This window comes from Zingiber officinale, chromosome 9A (genome assembly GCF_018446385.1).
Source record: "Zingiber officinale cultivar Zhangliang chromosome 9A, Zo_v1.1, whole genome shotgun sequence".
In the NCBI taxonomy this organism is placed as follows: Eukaryota; Viridiplantae; Streptophyta; class Magnoliopsida; order Zingiberales; family Zingiberaceae; genus Zingiber; species Zingiber officinale.
This window is the reverse complement of record NC_056002.1, coordinates 5911394-5926273: the sequence shown is the minus strand read 5'-3', so window position 1 is coordinate 5926273 and position 14880 is coordinate 5911394. Positions and strand designations below refer to the sequence as shown.

Here is a 14880-nt window from a genome sequence, read left to right as displayed (position 1 = left end):
TACTAGCCTTGCGAGATTCCGGACCAAGGATGTTTGACGAGTCTCCACCTTTCAGCCCTTGCGATTAACTCCTTGTGAATAAGTGTAAGCTTGAATGCAAACCAGATCTATTGGTCTTTTAGCCATATGTCAGCTGGCGATAAAGCTAAGCCATATCTAAACTCAATCCAAATGATCTTTGCAATGATTGAGAACACAATCCATATTTTTAGACACGTTAGAAGCATTTAGTACAGTTAAATATCCAATACTAACTCAGGAGTTTATATTATTTGTTTTTTCATACAACCATAATTAAAATTCTGAGTTAAATTATGTTAATCAATTTAGCCCACAAAACTTTCTTTAGAAATTAAGAAGGATTTGTTTGTTTATTCTTCTAAAATACTTTGTCATGGTTGCTTCAGCAACGCAAATGCTAATGACGTAGAAAGAATGGCTTTGGCCTAACCAACTGTAGTTAGCCTACTCATAAAAGTACTTTCTCATACTTGATATATTTATAAGAGTCATAAGGTGGTTTAAAATCCATCAAAATTTACAAGATTTTTTGATAACTAGTAAAAATCATAAAGGTTAAGGGACTCACTTGAAAAGTTCCCCAGTTCCTACCCTATGAACTGTTCAACAAGTGATAGATCTTATCCCTAATTCGTAATTATTAAATTTTACACACTACCGCATGAGAAGAGAAGCCTTGGCGCAACGGTAAAGTTATTGCCATGTGACCAAAAGGTCATGGGTTCGAATCCTAGAAACAACCTCTTGCAAAAAAGTAAGGTAAGGCTACGTACAATGGATCCTTCCCCGGGACCTCGCATGGCGAGAACTTCGTGCACTGGGTTGCCCTTTTACACACTACCGCATGAGCCCCAATAATAGCTAAAATAAATAGGCAAATCGAAGAAAAGTTTTATTAGTGAGAGTACAAGTACTTGTGTCATTCTCACATTATTGAAATGCCTCTTAGGGAATGTGTGTCTACTGTCTATTCGACTCTTAGTGAATGTGTATCAATATCATACCATCAACAAGATTGCCATGAGCTATAGCATGCATTAAGTATAGGTTCTCATATCTAGACTAAACAATATTGTAGAAGCATAGTTGTTCGCTAACTTTATTAGTGGGAGGAGTCCTTGAATCATTTTCACATTAGTGACATTAAAAAAATAACTCCTACGGAATGTGTTGGTAATCATACCATCAACAATATTGCCATCAAGTATAGGCTTCTCATATCTAGACTCAATAATATACTTAATTGTAGGAGCACAGTGGTTCTCTAAGTTCGACTTGCATAGTGTAACACCAAAGTGGGATTAGGATAGAAGATAAATGGAAGATCTTCTTTAAGACACAAAATGGGTTAAATGAATAGTTACTCATGTCCTTTAAATTTTTTGAACAACCCAATCGTGTGTGATTAATCGTGTCCCAAGACCTTTTATATGGAAGTAATTGTTGGTGCAGCGGTGTCGACAAGAGGGGAGGGGTGAATTTCCTGCAAATAAAAAATACCCTCCTCAAGACTTTCAACTCAAAAATAATAGCAACAATAAAATAAAGTAAAATGACAGAAAAGAAAAAGAGACTCAGCGAGTTGACTTGGTTACAACCAAGAAGGTTGTTAATCCAAGACGGTTGAACAGGCACACTAAGAAAGTCTCCTTCTCTGAAGGCGAAGAAGCCTTTTACACACTAAAAGCTCTTATAAATTGCTAGGAATTGAATACCGAGTTGATTAATTAATTCCTAGGTCCAGGGGTCCTTTTATAGCCCCCTGGAAACTCTATCTCTAAGGTTGAGGTTGCCTCCAAAGACCATCCGAGGTGCCTCCAATGTGAAGACCGGATAGAGTTCTATCCGATTGCAAACGGTCACGTAGACTGTGTCTGAGGCGCCTCACATGCTCTTGAAGGCGCCTCGGACAAGTTGAGGGCGCCTTCAACGTAATAAAGGCGCCTCCAACACTGCAGTCAACGCAAGCGCCTTCAGCACTTGTTGAAGGCGCCTCTAGCTAGCTACTTTAGCTCCTTTTGACTTCTTTTCTCCTTCCGAAGCTCCGATTGATTGGGTGATTGCGGCCAACCGAAATAGGGCTCACCCGAACCCAATTTCTGGCCTTCTCCTCGAGCAGGCTTCCGTTCCGACTTCTCGTCCCTCGAACGCTACGCACGTTCTTCTCGTCCACTGGTGTACTTTTCCGCAATGCTCTCGTCCTTCGGACGCACCGAGCCCGTCGACTCCCTTCCCGTGCCGTCCTTCTCGCTAGCTGCGTCTTCCGCTCGACTTCCTGCGCTTCTAAGCTCCTGCACACTTAGACACAAGGATCAAATAACAAGCAGGATCTAACCTAACTTGGTTGATCACATCAAAACAACCACGGGGCCCAACAATCTCCCCCTTTTTGATGTGCATCAACCAAGTTCAAGTTAGGGAAACTAACAGACAAATAGTAATTTTAAATACATTACCAAACTAGCATTTTAAGCAATAAGGTTGCAATAAAATAATTTGCAACATTAAGTTAAAAAACATTTTTTAAAAATGTTAAGTTCCCTCAAACTCCCCCTAAACTTGTACCTATTTCTCCCTCTTTGATCACAGCAAAAAGAATGAGGTAAGACAATTTTCTGAGAAAAAGGTAAATACACATTTCTAATTTCAAAAGAAATTTTAACCAAAAAAATGTTATTTGAGAATCTTTCTTTTAAAATGTTTGAAAAACATTTTAAAGCATTATCTAATTCTAATTTTAAATGCTTAACCAGAAAGTTAATTAAACATTTTATTTCAATATTTTAGCTTCCATGTCGTGGCGAGGCACTAGGCCTTCTTGGTTATTGGAGCAACAACCACTTCCTTAGACAAAGTCTCATAAAGAAACTCACTGTTTAATTTTCTCGCTGAAAGCTCTAACTTATAAAATTTTAATCTAGCAAAGATTTTGGAACCCAGTATAGGTTCCTTCCTACTGGATTATATAAGAACTTAGGGGGTACATAATTTCTGGGAATTTGTCTAAGTTGTCCCTGATGTTTTCTAATATACCAATTCAGTTTTCCATAAATTTTAAGTTTTAATTTTGGAAATTTATTTGAGCATTCATTATTTTTTAATTTTTCAATTTGCATTTTCAAACTGTCATTCTTTGATTTTAAGTTGTTAAATAACTCTTTTAAGTTGTTAAATAACTCTAAGGGGCATGATTTTTCTAATTTCAATTTTAATTCAACATTTTTTTTTTCTAATTTTGCTATATCTTTCGTAAGCACCTTGATAAATTGAAAAGACTGAGTAGGGGTGAGAGCACGTACCTTACTTACCTCACTTGGTGATGCTCCCCCTTCATCGTCGCATTCCTCTTCTGATTCTCCCACTTGATCTATGCTCATCTCTGATCCCGAGTCATCTTCAAAGAGATGGTTGGTCATTAGTGCTACTCCTGAGAAGGTTTCGGCTTCTGACTCGGAGGATGAAGAATCATCCTATGTAGCCTTCGGACTCTTGCGTTTGGAGGACTTTGGTCTTTGAGACTTCTCCTTGTCCCTTTTCTTTAACTTTGGGCAGTCATCCTTGATGTGTCCTTCCTCGTTGCAGTTGTAGCATCGGACCGTCCTTCTATTGCGTTGATGTTCCCAGACTGTGATTTGAATTTGTTAGTCTTAATGAACTTATTTAATTTCCTTACCAATAGTGTCGCTTCGGTTTCATCGATCGACGCTTCTGAGTCAGGATCGTCTTTTTCGGCTTGTAGTGCAACATTAAGATTTGGCTTCTCTACTTGCTTAGGCTCTGCAATTCGAGACTCGTGAAGTTCAAATGTAGAGAATAAACTTTCTAAAGTACTTACCTCAAAGTCTTTAGAGATGTAGTAAGCATCTACTAAGGACGCCCACTCTGGAGTTCTTGGGAAGGCGTTGAGCGCATACCGGATAGAATCTCAATTCGTTACCGATTCTCCAAGATTGGTCAGTTGAGTTATCAGCTCCTTTATTCTTGCTTGGAGTTGCGCTACCTTCTCGCCATTGTTCATTTGGAGATTTGTCAACTAGGTCCCGAGAATGTCGCGCCTTGCTAACTTCGCTTCTGAGGTGCCTTTGTGGAGCTCCAGGAATTTTTCCCAGAGGTCTTTGGCGGAGTCGTAGCTTCCGATCCAACTTACCTCCTGGTGCGGCAGAACGCTGAGCAAGCGGAACTCAACCTTTCCGTTAGCCACGAAATCAGCTTGCTCCTTCTTCGTCCAGTTGTATTCTTCCTTGTCTTTAGGGGCTGCAAAACCGTATTTCATAATAAGAAGAATATCAAATTCGATTTTAAAGAATACCTCCATTCGGCGTTTCCACGTCGTGAAATCTCCGTCGAATTTCGAGGGATGAATGCTTGTTCCGGCCATCTTTGTGCTTCAGTCGGCGGTTAGTCCTTCTGAGGCTGTCGGGCTCTAATACCACTTGTTAGTGCAGCGGTGCCGGCAAGAGGGGAGGGTGAATTGCCTGCAAATAAAGAATACCCTCCTCAAGACTTTCAACTCAAAAATAATAGCAACAATAAAATAAAGTAAAATGACAGAAAAGAAAAAGAGACTCAGCGAGTTGACTTGGTTACAACCAAGAAGGTTGTTAATCCAAGGCGGTTGAACAGGCGCACTAAGAAAGTCTCCTTCTCTAAAGGCGGAGAAGCCTTTTACACACTAAAAGCTCTTACAAGTTGCTAGGAATTGAATACTGAGTTAATTAATTAATTCCTAGGTCCAGGGGTCCTTTTATAGCCCCTGGAAACTCTATCTCTAAGGTTGAGGGTGCCTCCAAAGACCATCTGAGGCGCCTCCAATGTGAAGACCGGATAGAGTTCTATCCGATTGCAAACGGTCACGTAGACAGTATCTGAGGCACCTCACATGCTCTTGAAGGCGCCTCGGACAAGTTGAGGGCGCCTTCAACGTAATGAAGGCGCCTCCAGCACTGCAGTCAGCGCAGGCGCCTTCAACACTTGTTGAAGGCGCCTCCAGCTAGCTTTTTTAGCTCCTTTTGACTTCTTTTCTCCTTCCGAAGCTCCGATTGATTGGGTGATTGCGGCCAACCAAAATAGGGCTCACCTGAACCCAATTTCCGGCCTTCTCCTCGAGCACGTTCTTCTCGTCCACCAGTGTACTCTTCCGTAGCTCTCTCGTCCTTCGGACGCACCGACCCCTTCAGCTCCCTTCCCGTGTCGTCCTTCTAGCTAGTTGCGTCTTCCGCTCGACTTCCTACGCTCCTAAACTCCTGCACACTTAGACACAGGGATCAAATAACAAGGAGGAACTAACCTAACTTGGTTGATCACATCAAAACAATCGCGGGGCCCAACAATAATCAGTAATCTACTTTAATAACCAATTAATATACAACAAGACCCACAACACCCACTTAGAGTACATTCAAATCCTTGAGACCCTTCAAGTTGAAAATTTATACATTGATCCAAAGAAATGCTAATTTTACCCTATTCGAGTCACTTGAGATATTTTGTGATACATTCAGAGTAAGGATAGGAGTACCTTAAGCCACGAAGTGCTTTCTTTAGTGAATAACTAGAGATTAGAATGTTATTCTACTTGTGACAATTTTACACAATTATCCACATGCATTGAGGTATTCACGGTACTATTTTCTGCCACATGAATTCATACTACACTCTAACCACAAGGTGCTTAGTTTTGTTCAATAACAAAAGAAGTTGAACACTAAATACATTAGGTGATTAAGTATAATTTTCTCTTAAAGTGCAGACCTTGAGGGGTATACTTTTATCTTAAAATGTCAGAAGGGATAACAAATTGTTATGTACTAAGAGGAGTTATAGTCACCATAGAATACAGAAACCTAATTTGGGTTTATTGCCTCAAGGATGAACATGTCCTGATTTAGAGTTGAAACTTTTTAGGAAGTTAAGAGGGGAACTATCATAATTGGGTTGACTTTGTGATTAGAGACAACTATCTATTTTAGAATACACATTTGTGTATGCCTCAAACGTCTCATAAGGACTTTCTAGTATGAGAATTAAATGCAACTAGACACAGATGGTCTTGTGAGACGGTTAAAGCTAAAACATAGGTTTTTGCATGTTGCCCACTCCCCATGACCTCTAGAAAGATATTAAAGGACTTTGTTTCTGGATTCTCTGCGCTGATTAGATTCATGAGTCCATCTTAGTGGTGGTCGTAGATAAATTCTCCAAAATAGCTAACAGCATTCCATGTAACAAAATAAACAACGTATATCATATGACCAAGTTATTCCTTACGGAAATTATTAAATTGCATGGGTTACCCGCATCATAGTGCTGTCAAGTTTATTAGTTACTTTTAAAAATCCCAATATAAATTGCTTGGTACCCATCCCAAAGTTGCATCGACATTTCATCTCTAAACTGACAGATAAATAGAGGCAGTCAACTGAAGCTTGAGATACTTGCCTAGAAGCCTAATGAGAGAAAAATCAGGGATTTAAGATTCTATTTTATTGATGCTGAATTTGCCTATAATAATTCCATAAGTTAATCTATATGCAGATGTCCTTTTGAAATCATTTATGGTCTATAGCTTGGTAACCCATTGATTTGATTCTTCTATCTGACACTTTCTACTCATAGTCAATTGAGAGTTTTGTTGAGAATATTTTATTAAGCACATTCAAGAAATTCAGGCTAGTATTAAGAGGAAAATTTCACTAAGCAATGAAACATACAAAATACTCATTGATACATTTTCTATTGCGAGAAAAATTGACACTAATGCTAATATTATCGATTTGCCAATTGAATTAAACATTAATAAAATTTTCAATGTGAAGGATTTGTCTGTTGATTTGCTAACAAATCATGCTCCTAGAACTTTGATACCTACTCTTACCTGCAGCCCCCCCCCCCCCCCCAAATTTAAAGCATAGTTGATACAAACATTACTAGCTACCTATGAATGCACTTACAAGTTCTTGGTGCTTTGACCAACCACTATGCACTTATGTTAGGTGCCACTAAGTTTGATCTATGATTTGAAATTTCATAGTGCAGGACGGAACTGTCAAAACATATCATTCCAATAAATTACTGAAACTCAATAAATTTCTTGCTTCGTTGCCATTCAATGAGGTTTTGATGGAGGAGAATGAATATAGTAGATGAATTTAGAAATTAATTTTAGGGTTAATTTAAATTCAATATTTTTATAGTTGTAAATTAGGCTAGGTTCTTTAAATATCATCAGGAAAGCTTGAAATTTACCTGTACAACAGCAACTGCTTCCACTGCACCAGCAGCACCCAACAGGTGACCAGTCATGGACTTTGTTGAGTTCACTCTCAACTGCAATTTCAATAATTCATGCATGATTTTTATCACACCTTACAGATCTTGCCAAAATAACTAATAAGAGCTTGATATTCTTTTAAATCACACACCTTAGGGTTTTTGCCAAAGCAACGAATAAGAGCTTCAAATTCTTTTAAATCACCAGCTGGTGTCGATGTTGCATGAGCATTTATGTAGTTAACATCTTCTCTGGATATTCCTGATTCTGATAGTGCCTTCTCTATGCACAGCACAATACCCGTACCTGATTTAACATAGGATCATTAGAATGTTTTAAAAAATACTAAAGGCACCATGCCATGTTTGCATTTTGAAAATAAATATGTAAGTTACCTTCAGGATGTGGCTCTGTCATGTGGTAAGCATCACAAGTGAAGCTTCCACCTAAGAACTCAGCATAGATTTTTGCTCTTCTTTGCTGCAAGATGAAAGGAAATATAAATAAAAACAGCTGCAAGAAAAGAGATGGAATTATGAATTAGAAAATACAAATGAATCATCCTTCTAACCTTAGCATGGTCTAGTTCTTCCAAAAGTAGCACACCAGCCCCTTCCCCCATAACAAATCCATCACGGTCCTTAACCATTAGTAAACAAGAAAAAAGAATTAGGTCTACCTTGGTCAAACCAGGATATTTATTTTGTTAGAATACCAAGCATATGGATGTTTTGATTTATCAATTTATCAGAACATTCTCAGACTAAACTGCAATAATACGTATGAAATTTCAAACTGAAATTAAACCGAACCCAATAAACTTTTAAATCAAAGTGAACCAATCAATATATTTTCAATGTGAATCAAACTAAATTGAAATCTGCAAATTATAAAACTGGGCTGAACCAAATCTTAAATCGAAATTAATAAGCTTATAAAGAAAACTGAATCGATTGATAAACTTCTAATCAAAATGAACAAAACCAACCAATATATCAAATTTAATGCATATATATATAACAATCCAGTTTATCTTTTTATTGTTATCCCAAGACAAAATCATAAAAAAAAATGATTGTAAAAAACCAAAAATTTTAGTATCACACCCTTTGTATTTATAAGTGTATCTTTAAGTTTTTTTAAAATCATTATAGGGCATATGCTCTACCATGGCTGTGTTTGGTTTTGTCTATGGGGTTCATGCAAAACAAATAAGCCAAAGTTCATAAATATACAATATTATATACTTCATTAGAAAATTCTAATATTGTTTGTTTAGTAGATGATTTGTTGTCTAGTTCAACAAAATATTTGTACATAAACATTTACTCTCATCTAATCCTCCTATATACTTTGATCAATAGATGATGTGTGTAAAAATACAATCCGAGAGAAAATAGGTGTCTCTAAGAGTGATTGAGAATATTTCTCCCAAGTATTTGTGGTCTCTACTTCAACATCACTCTTCAAATATCCTACTATTCAAATATCCCAAATCTCACAATGAAATATCTCACCAACCAAATATTTATGGGTCTCACCCATCAAATATCTCTCTCTCAAATATCCCCAACTTCACAATTAAATATCTCACCTTTTGGTTCAAAAACATTAATTAAATTTAAAAAAGTTCAAAAACATTAATTAAATTTTTTAAAAAATGAAAAGAAATGGTAGCCCACCTTTTGGTGGGCCCCACAAAAGAGAAATCAACGGCCACAAACTTGTGCCCGGTGATTTTTAATTCTCCTAAAAATATCCCCTCCAATGAAGGATATTTGAGAGGGGGGATATTTGGAGAAATATCCCCTCCAAATATCCTCCGTTGGAGATGCTCTAATAGATGAGAACAAAAGAAAATAGCCTGAGCTGATAATGGACATATTTAATTTTTTAAAATATTTATATAGTTGATTTTATAATTAGAGTGGAAGATTTAGAAGTAGAGAAAGAAAAAAAAAACTTAGTTCAATGTAATAGGCATTCATTTAATTGATTTGAGTATTACTACTAGTGTTGCATAAAGCTCAATGGATGAATAAGATCCACTTCACATAGTCAACAAATAATTGGGGCATGCACAACTCTATTCTGAATAAAGCTACATGAAAAAAAATATTGAAGTGCAGTATTAAAACATTATTAGTTTACATACTGCAGCCATATCACAACAAGAACAGTTTATGGGTTTGTAAAAAAGAAGAATATTAGTGAAACACCAAAACACGATCAAGACCCAATAAAGTGGCAAGCAAAAGTTACCCAGGATCTAAGTTTCTGGTTTAGGGAAAATTCAAAGAAAGAAAGAGAACTAGTAACATAAACATACAACATCCCATGGGCGTGATGCTTTGGTCGGATCAGTATTTCTTTGAGAAAGTGCTCTACATGCTACAAAACCACCTACTCCTGCAACAACATGAGCATGCATATAGCTAAGTGTGTTGAATATAACCAGAAAAGAAGTTGGCTTAGGATGAGCTGTCGCACCAATAGGTATGATGGCAGAATCAGATCCACCACAAAGCATCACATCCTGCAATATATAGAAAGCAGGAATATGAACACGAACTTTAAACTTTGTTAATAAACAATGGTAGAAATGGGAGACTTACTGCTTCACCTCGTATAATATGATTTGCTGCATTTAGAATACAGAAGTTGCTAGTCGCACAAGCAGTTGAAATTGAATAATTAGGACCCATCCATCCCTAAGTATAAGAAACACAGGGAGGTCAATTAGAAGTATTAGACATATTTCTAGACATTTTCCATTTCAAACAAGGATAACTGGCCAAACCAGATCCATCGCAAGCATAGCAGATCCCATATTTGTAGTTGCAAAAGGTACACAGAATGGATTCATCTTCTTGTATGAAACTCTCAAAGCCTCGATTGCATCATTAAAAACCTGAAATTTGAAATGCAGGATATGATTTTTAAGGAAAAATTATGCAAATGCCATAAACAGCACAGAAAACTGTTTAAGGGTACAGCTGGCATCAATAATTTCTTATGGACATTAGTAAGTGATAAAAGATGGGGTTTCTCCTTCTCAGAGGTATGCTAAGGAAGCCATGGGACTTCTCATTCTGAGATATATGCTAAGGAAGATACATACTTTCATTCCACCCATTGCAGACCCAATCAGCACACCGCATCTTGTTTTCTCAAACTGGCTCATGACTTCTTCTGTGACTCCACCATCCTCTAGTGCCTTTTTCCCTGCGGTAAGTAAATAGAGCATGAACTTATCCATCCTTCTTGAAAACTTAGGGGCTACCCACCCATCTGCAGAAAAAGATTTGATCTCCCCTGCAATTCTCTACAAAATAGTCTGTTATTAGAGACACTAACAATGCAGTCTGATATAAACCTTCACAGATTACTCAATTCTTGAAATAGCATCTTGAGATATTTTACTGCACTGTTTGTGTGATATGGAACTTTAAAAATTAATTGCGTAAGATACAAAAATACCGTGGGATAATTAGAGCAATCAAACGTCTCAATCTCACTTATGCCACTAATGCCTTCAAGAAGGTTATTGTAGAAGACGTCTGGATCATGGCCAAGAGGACTAACCACGCCCATACCTGTGACAACAACCTTTCTCTGTTTCATACGCTTACTTTTCTTCTCGCCAAGTTCTGTAGTTGGTTCCAAGGCAACTGTCATTGCTTGTCCTGCAACATCGTTTGAATATATTAGTGACTATTGAAAATATGCACACTCATTGTTCCATCAATCAACAAGATTTGCCACTTAGGCAAATGACATACATTGGAATGGAGTTTGCCCTCTTCTAAAATAAAGTAACTTTGCCCATTGTAATAAAGCCACATTTCTGCATGTCTTTTGGAACAAAATCATGATAATAATCCATGAGCAAGTGCTGATACTGGAAGAACTATGAAATCTGAAAATCCTTAACGAACCTAATTGAGCATCCAGTTTAACATTCAAGTCTTAGTCTACTTATACAAATGTGCAAACAACTGAAAGAGAAACAATGTGCTTAAACCCAGCAAGGTTCAGTTGCTCAGTTGCTTTACATGCCAAAAAAAAAAAAAATAGCTTGCCCTCGCTACTGATATCGTCCCTAGGTTAAAATGTAGTCAGGAGTTCCTCATCCAAGCAATGTCGCACCACATCCTGTGCCCAAATCTCCATGTACATCAACCAATCACAAACCCAGATCCCGTTAACAGCATTTTAGTGACTATCAACACGTATCTAACAAATTAAGAAGGTCAAGATTTATTATATGGGATAATAACAAACTACTAGATCGAGTATTGGACTTGAGTTAACATCAATCAAATAAATAAATCAGTGCTTGTCGGTTGCGAATACCAGATGCGGCGGGGTAGTGGGCGATCCTTCGCCACGTTCGGTTGGACACGGTCTTCAGGAACCCAAAGAAGAGAGGGCTGCAGCCATCGCGGCGGAGTTCTGCGACGCCGGAGGAGCGGAAGTCGCATACGCAGGGGTCGAAGGAAGTGGAGATGGACCGGATCTTGGATCGTCGGAGTATAGAAGGGGAGGATATCGGCGCCAGTCTCCTCCGGCAAGGCCTGGCGAGAAGGTCCTGGTCGCAGGCAGTGGCGGAGGACACCGACGCCGCTGCAGCGATCCAGGAGCCAAGGGGCGAGGCAATGGCCACGCCCGCCATTCCAGAGAGGCGACAATTTCGAGGGAGGGAGAGACGGAAACGATCGAGAAGTAGAAAACAGAAAATAAGAGAGAAGATGGTTTAGCTTATATAGAGAGCAGGAGGGGCTGGGGATGACGGCGAAGGAGCGTACTCTCGTTGGCCAAGTGGAGGAGAGAGGAACAGTACCAGAGACAAGGGCTCCACTTGACAAAATGATAGAAAATGGAAGAGTTTTCTGAAAATGGTGCGAACCTTTATTTTCTCAGAAAAACAAATTGATGCATAGAATTTATGTGTCCTGTATTTTGCCCCATTATCCCACAAATAAAATCTTTTTTAAAAAAAATGTCACATAAGGGATTTAATTTGCAAATAAAATACTAAAGAAGGAGCTATTTCAAATTCTGAACGAGTTTTTTTTAATTTCCATTTTTTGAATTTTTTATTTCATCCAGAAAGTTTTCTCTTTTATTATATTAGATGGACTTAATTAAGTTTGAATCAAATTAAATTATATTTGAATTAAAATGAATTTATTATTTTACATAGGACAATTGCCTAAAAATAGAGAATTTTTGTTGAAATTAGTCGGAAAGAAGTTTCTAGTCCGTAAATATTAGATCATCCTTTGATCCAAAATTTATATTGATAGGAGGTAATGTCCCCATCTATTTAACATGTCGAGGTCATGTCTTCCATCAATCCACCTTTTTTTTCAAGAACAAATCAAGATGATCTAATTTTAACATGTGGAGGATCTCATCCTGAAACTAGAGTGATAATTAGAATAAGTTAATCTCAAGAAATAAAATATAGGCACTATTTTACCTTTTGGACCTGATTTAAGTATGACATTCAAAATTTAACTGAACTAAAAAAAAATATTAAATATAGTATTTTTTTTTTAGATCATACAAATAATGAGCATCCCAATCCATCCGTAGAATTCGATGAAAATGATGATTTTCCTACTTGAATGATGCTTCTGAATATTCCTAAATGACCCTTTTGAGTTTAAATATGCCGTGTCTTAGCATTTCCCTTTAGTTTATTGACTCACTTAAATGCATGAAATAGCTTACAAGGAAGTATCAATTGTAAGTATCTTACGATAATTTTTAATATAATCAACCGAGTTAAGTTAGATTATATTATTTTTAATACTTTGTATCTAAGTGTGTAGGAACATAGAAGGACAGGAAGTCGAGCAAAAGATTTAGCTAACAAGAAAGACGGCACGGGAAAGAGTCGACCGGCTCGGTGCGTCTAAGGGACGAGGTGCTGCGGAAGAGTACACTAGCGGACGAGGAGTAAGCGTGCGGCGCTTCTGAGGGACGAGAAGCTGGAGCAGAAAATTGCTCGAGAAGATTGGAAGATAGGTTTAATTCCGGATGACCGAAATCACCTAAGCGATCGAAAAATGAGCTAGATCAGTCAGCTGAAGCTGACTAATCCAGGCACCCGGACCCCTGGGACTGCCTGGGGGCACCTCGACTTGGCGACGCTGCGGATAAAAGTCAACAAGGGTCCGAGCACTCGGAGCTGTTCCAGGTGCTCGGACCAGAGAGGTTTTATCCAGATCGAGCTGCTACGATCCATTGTGACGTGGATAAAGTTTCATCCACACTCAAAATTCCGGAGCAAGGTTATAAATATAGTCCCGGTCTCAGTAGTTTAGAACAACACTTGTAAATAAATTCTCTTTTTGTTCTATTACTCTGTTTGTGAGTTGTCAATGTTGTAAAAGGTTATTCTGCTCAAAGAAGATTTTAATGAGTCTCATTTGTCTTGAATTAACAATCCTCTGATTGCAAACCAAATAAAAAGATCGATCTCTTCCCTCTTTTTTATTAATTAGTTTATTATTAAATAAGTGTGTCTTAATTTGATTTAAAAAGTCAAAAAAATTTATTTTTAATTTTAGACAATTTACTCCCCCCTCTTGCCGATAGTAAGAGACCAACATCAACCTATCATCCAATTGTACCAAAAAGCTTACAAGTGAGACAAACAATATGGAAAAAGAAGTCGCCCGATTGAAATTTCAAGTGATTAGAGTTATTTTCTAGTTGCCATAGCAAACTTAAAATGTATAATTTATCGGTTTTTTACCCTCAATTATTTATGCTTAGTACTTAATGAGATGAAGTTTGTATGATATCATGGACTTCTCGGTTTAGTTTCTTATTGCTTTAGAATAAACAACTCAAGTGAATTTATATTTGAATAAACAACTCAAGAATTAAAATAATAGCATCAAAGTTGCAACCAATTAAAATTAGTAACGGATACAAAAAGTGAGTAGCTGATTAAAATTTTCTTGTTCAGTTCCTCTAATGCTTTAGAACCCCTTTATATAGGTTTGGTTATTCAACAAACACAAGTGGATTGTTTTAATACGATGAACTCCGAGCCCTCTCTCTAGTGGATTCTACTACATTTGTACTGTAATTGAGAGAATAATATAATTCAAACCTCAGATGAAAATTGACAAGCAATATTTGAACAGAGAGAGCACAAGTTTGCAGAGTTAGTTCACAGTAGAGAGCTGAAAATGGAGAAGATTGCAAAAGTATCATACAGACAAGGAACTCTAATGAATATTGCCTGATATTTCATTATAATAGCAAACGCAGACAAATCATCACTCTGCTTCTTGTGTTCAGAGCTGAGAAGCAGCTCCAAATTTCAACCATCTGAGCTATGTTCCATGAATGGAAAAAGCATGTTTGTACTCGACTCTTCAGGCATGCAAATCATGAGACCGGATCGTCTGGACCACTTTTAGTCATCCCTTTACATGTATTGATGAAGATAAATGATTCCCACCTATTTTATAAGGGAGGACTATCCATCCCACCAATACATGCAAAGGGATTATCCCCTGGACCGTAAAAAATGATCCAAAGCATCTGCTCTTGCAAATCATGCA

General features: G+C 37.6%; 1 protein-coding gene across 3 annotated transcripts in view; it reads right to left on the bottom strand.

Moving 5' to 3' along the window:
* Positions 1-12122, bottom strand: part of LOC122018560 (3-oxoacyl-[acyl-carrier-protein] synthase II, chloroplastic-like) — a 28094-nt gene extending 15972 nt beyond the window's left edge. Inside the window, exons 1-11 of one of the 3 annotated variants that reach the window (XM_042575906.1) lie at positions 11648-12122; positions 10772-10977; positions 10413-10616; positions 10092-10202; positions 9907-10002; positions 9782-9827; positions 9621-9700; positions 7863-7931; positions 7687-7771; positions 7443-7597; positions 7267-7347 (exon numbers count right to left, since the gene is read on the bottom strand). In XM_042575906.1, coding sequence (XP_042431840.1) covers positions 7267-7347; positions 7443-7597; positions 7687-7771; positions 7863-7931; positions 9621-9700; positions 9782-9827; positions 9907-10002; positions 10092-10202; positions 10413-10616; positions 10772-10977; positions 11648-11966 — 1452 coding nt within the window. In that variant the 5' untranslated portion in view covers positions 11967-12122. The remainder of the gene's footprint in view (positions 1-7266; positions 7348-7442; positions 7598-7686; positions 7772-7862; positions 7932-9620; positions 9701-9781; positions 9828-9906; positions 10003-10091; positions 10203-10412; positions 10617-10771; positions 10978-11647) is intronic. The other 2 variants (XM_042575905.1, XM_042575907.1) reach the window with 2 other exon arrangements.
* Between the last annotated feature and the right edge of the window lie 2758 nt (positions 12123-14880).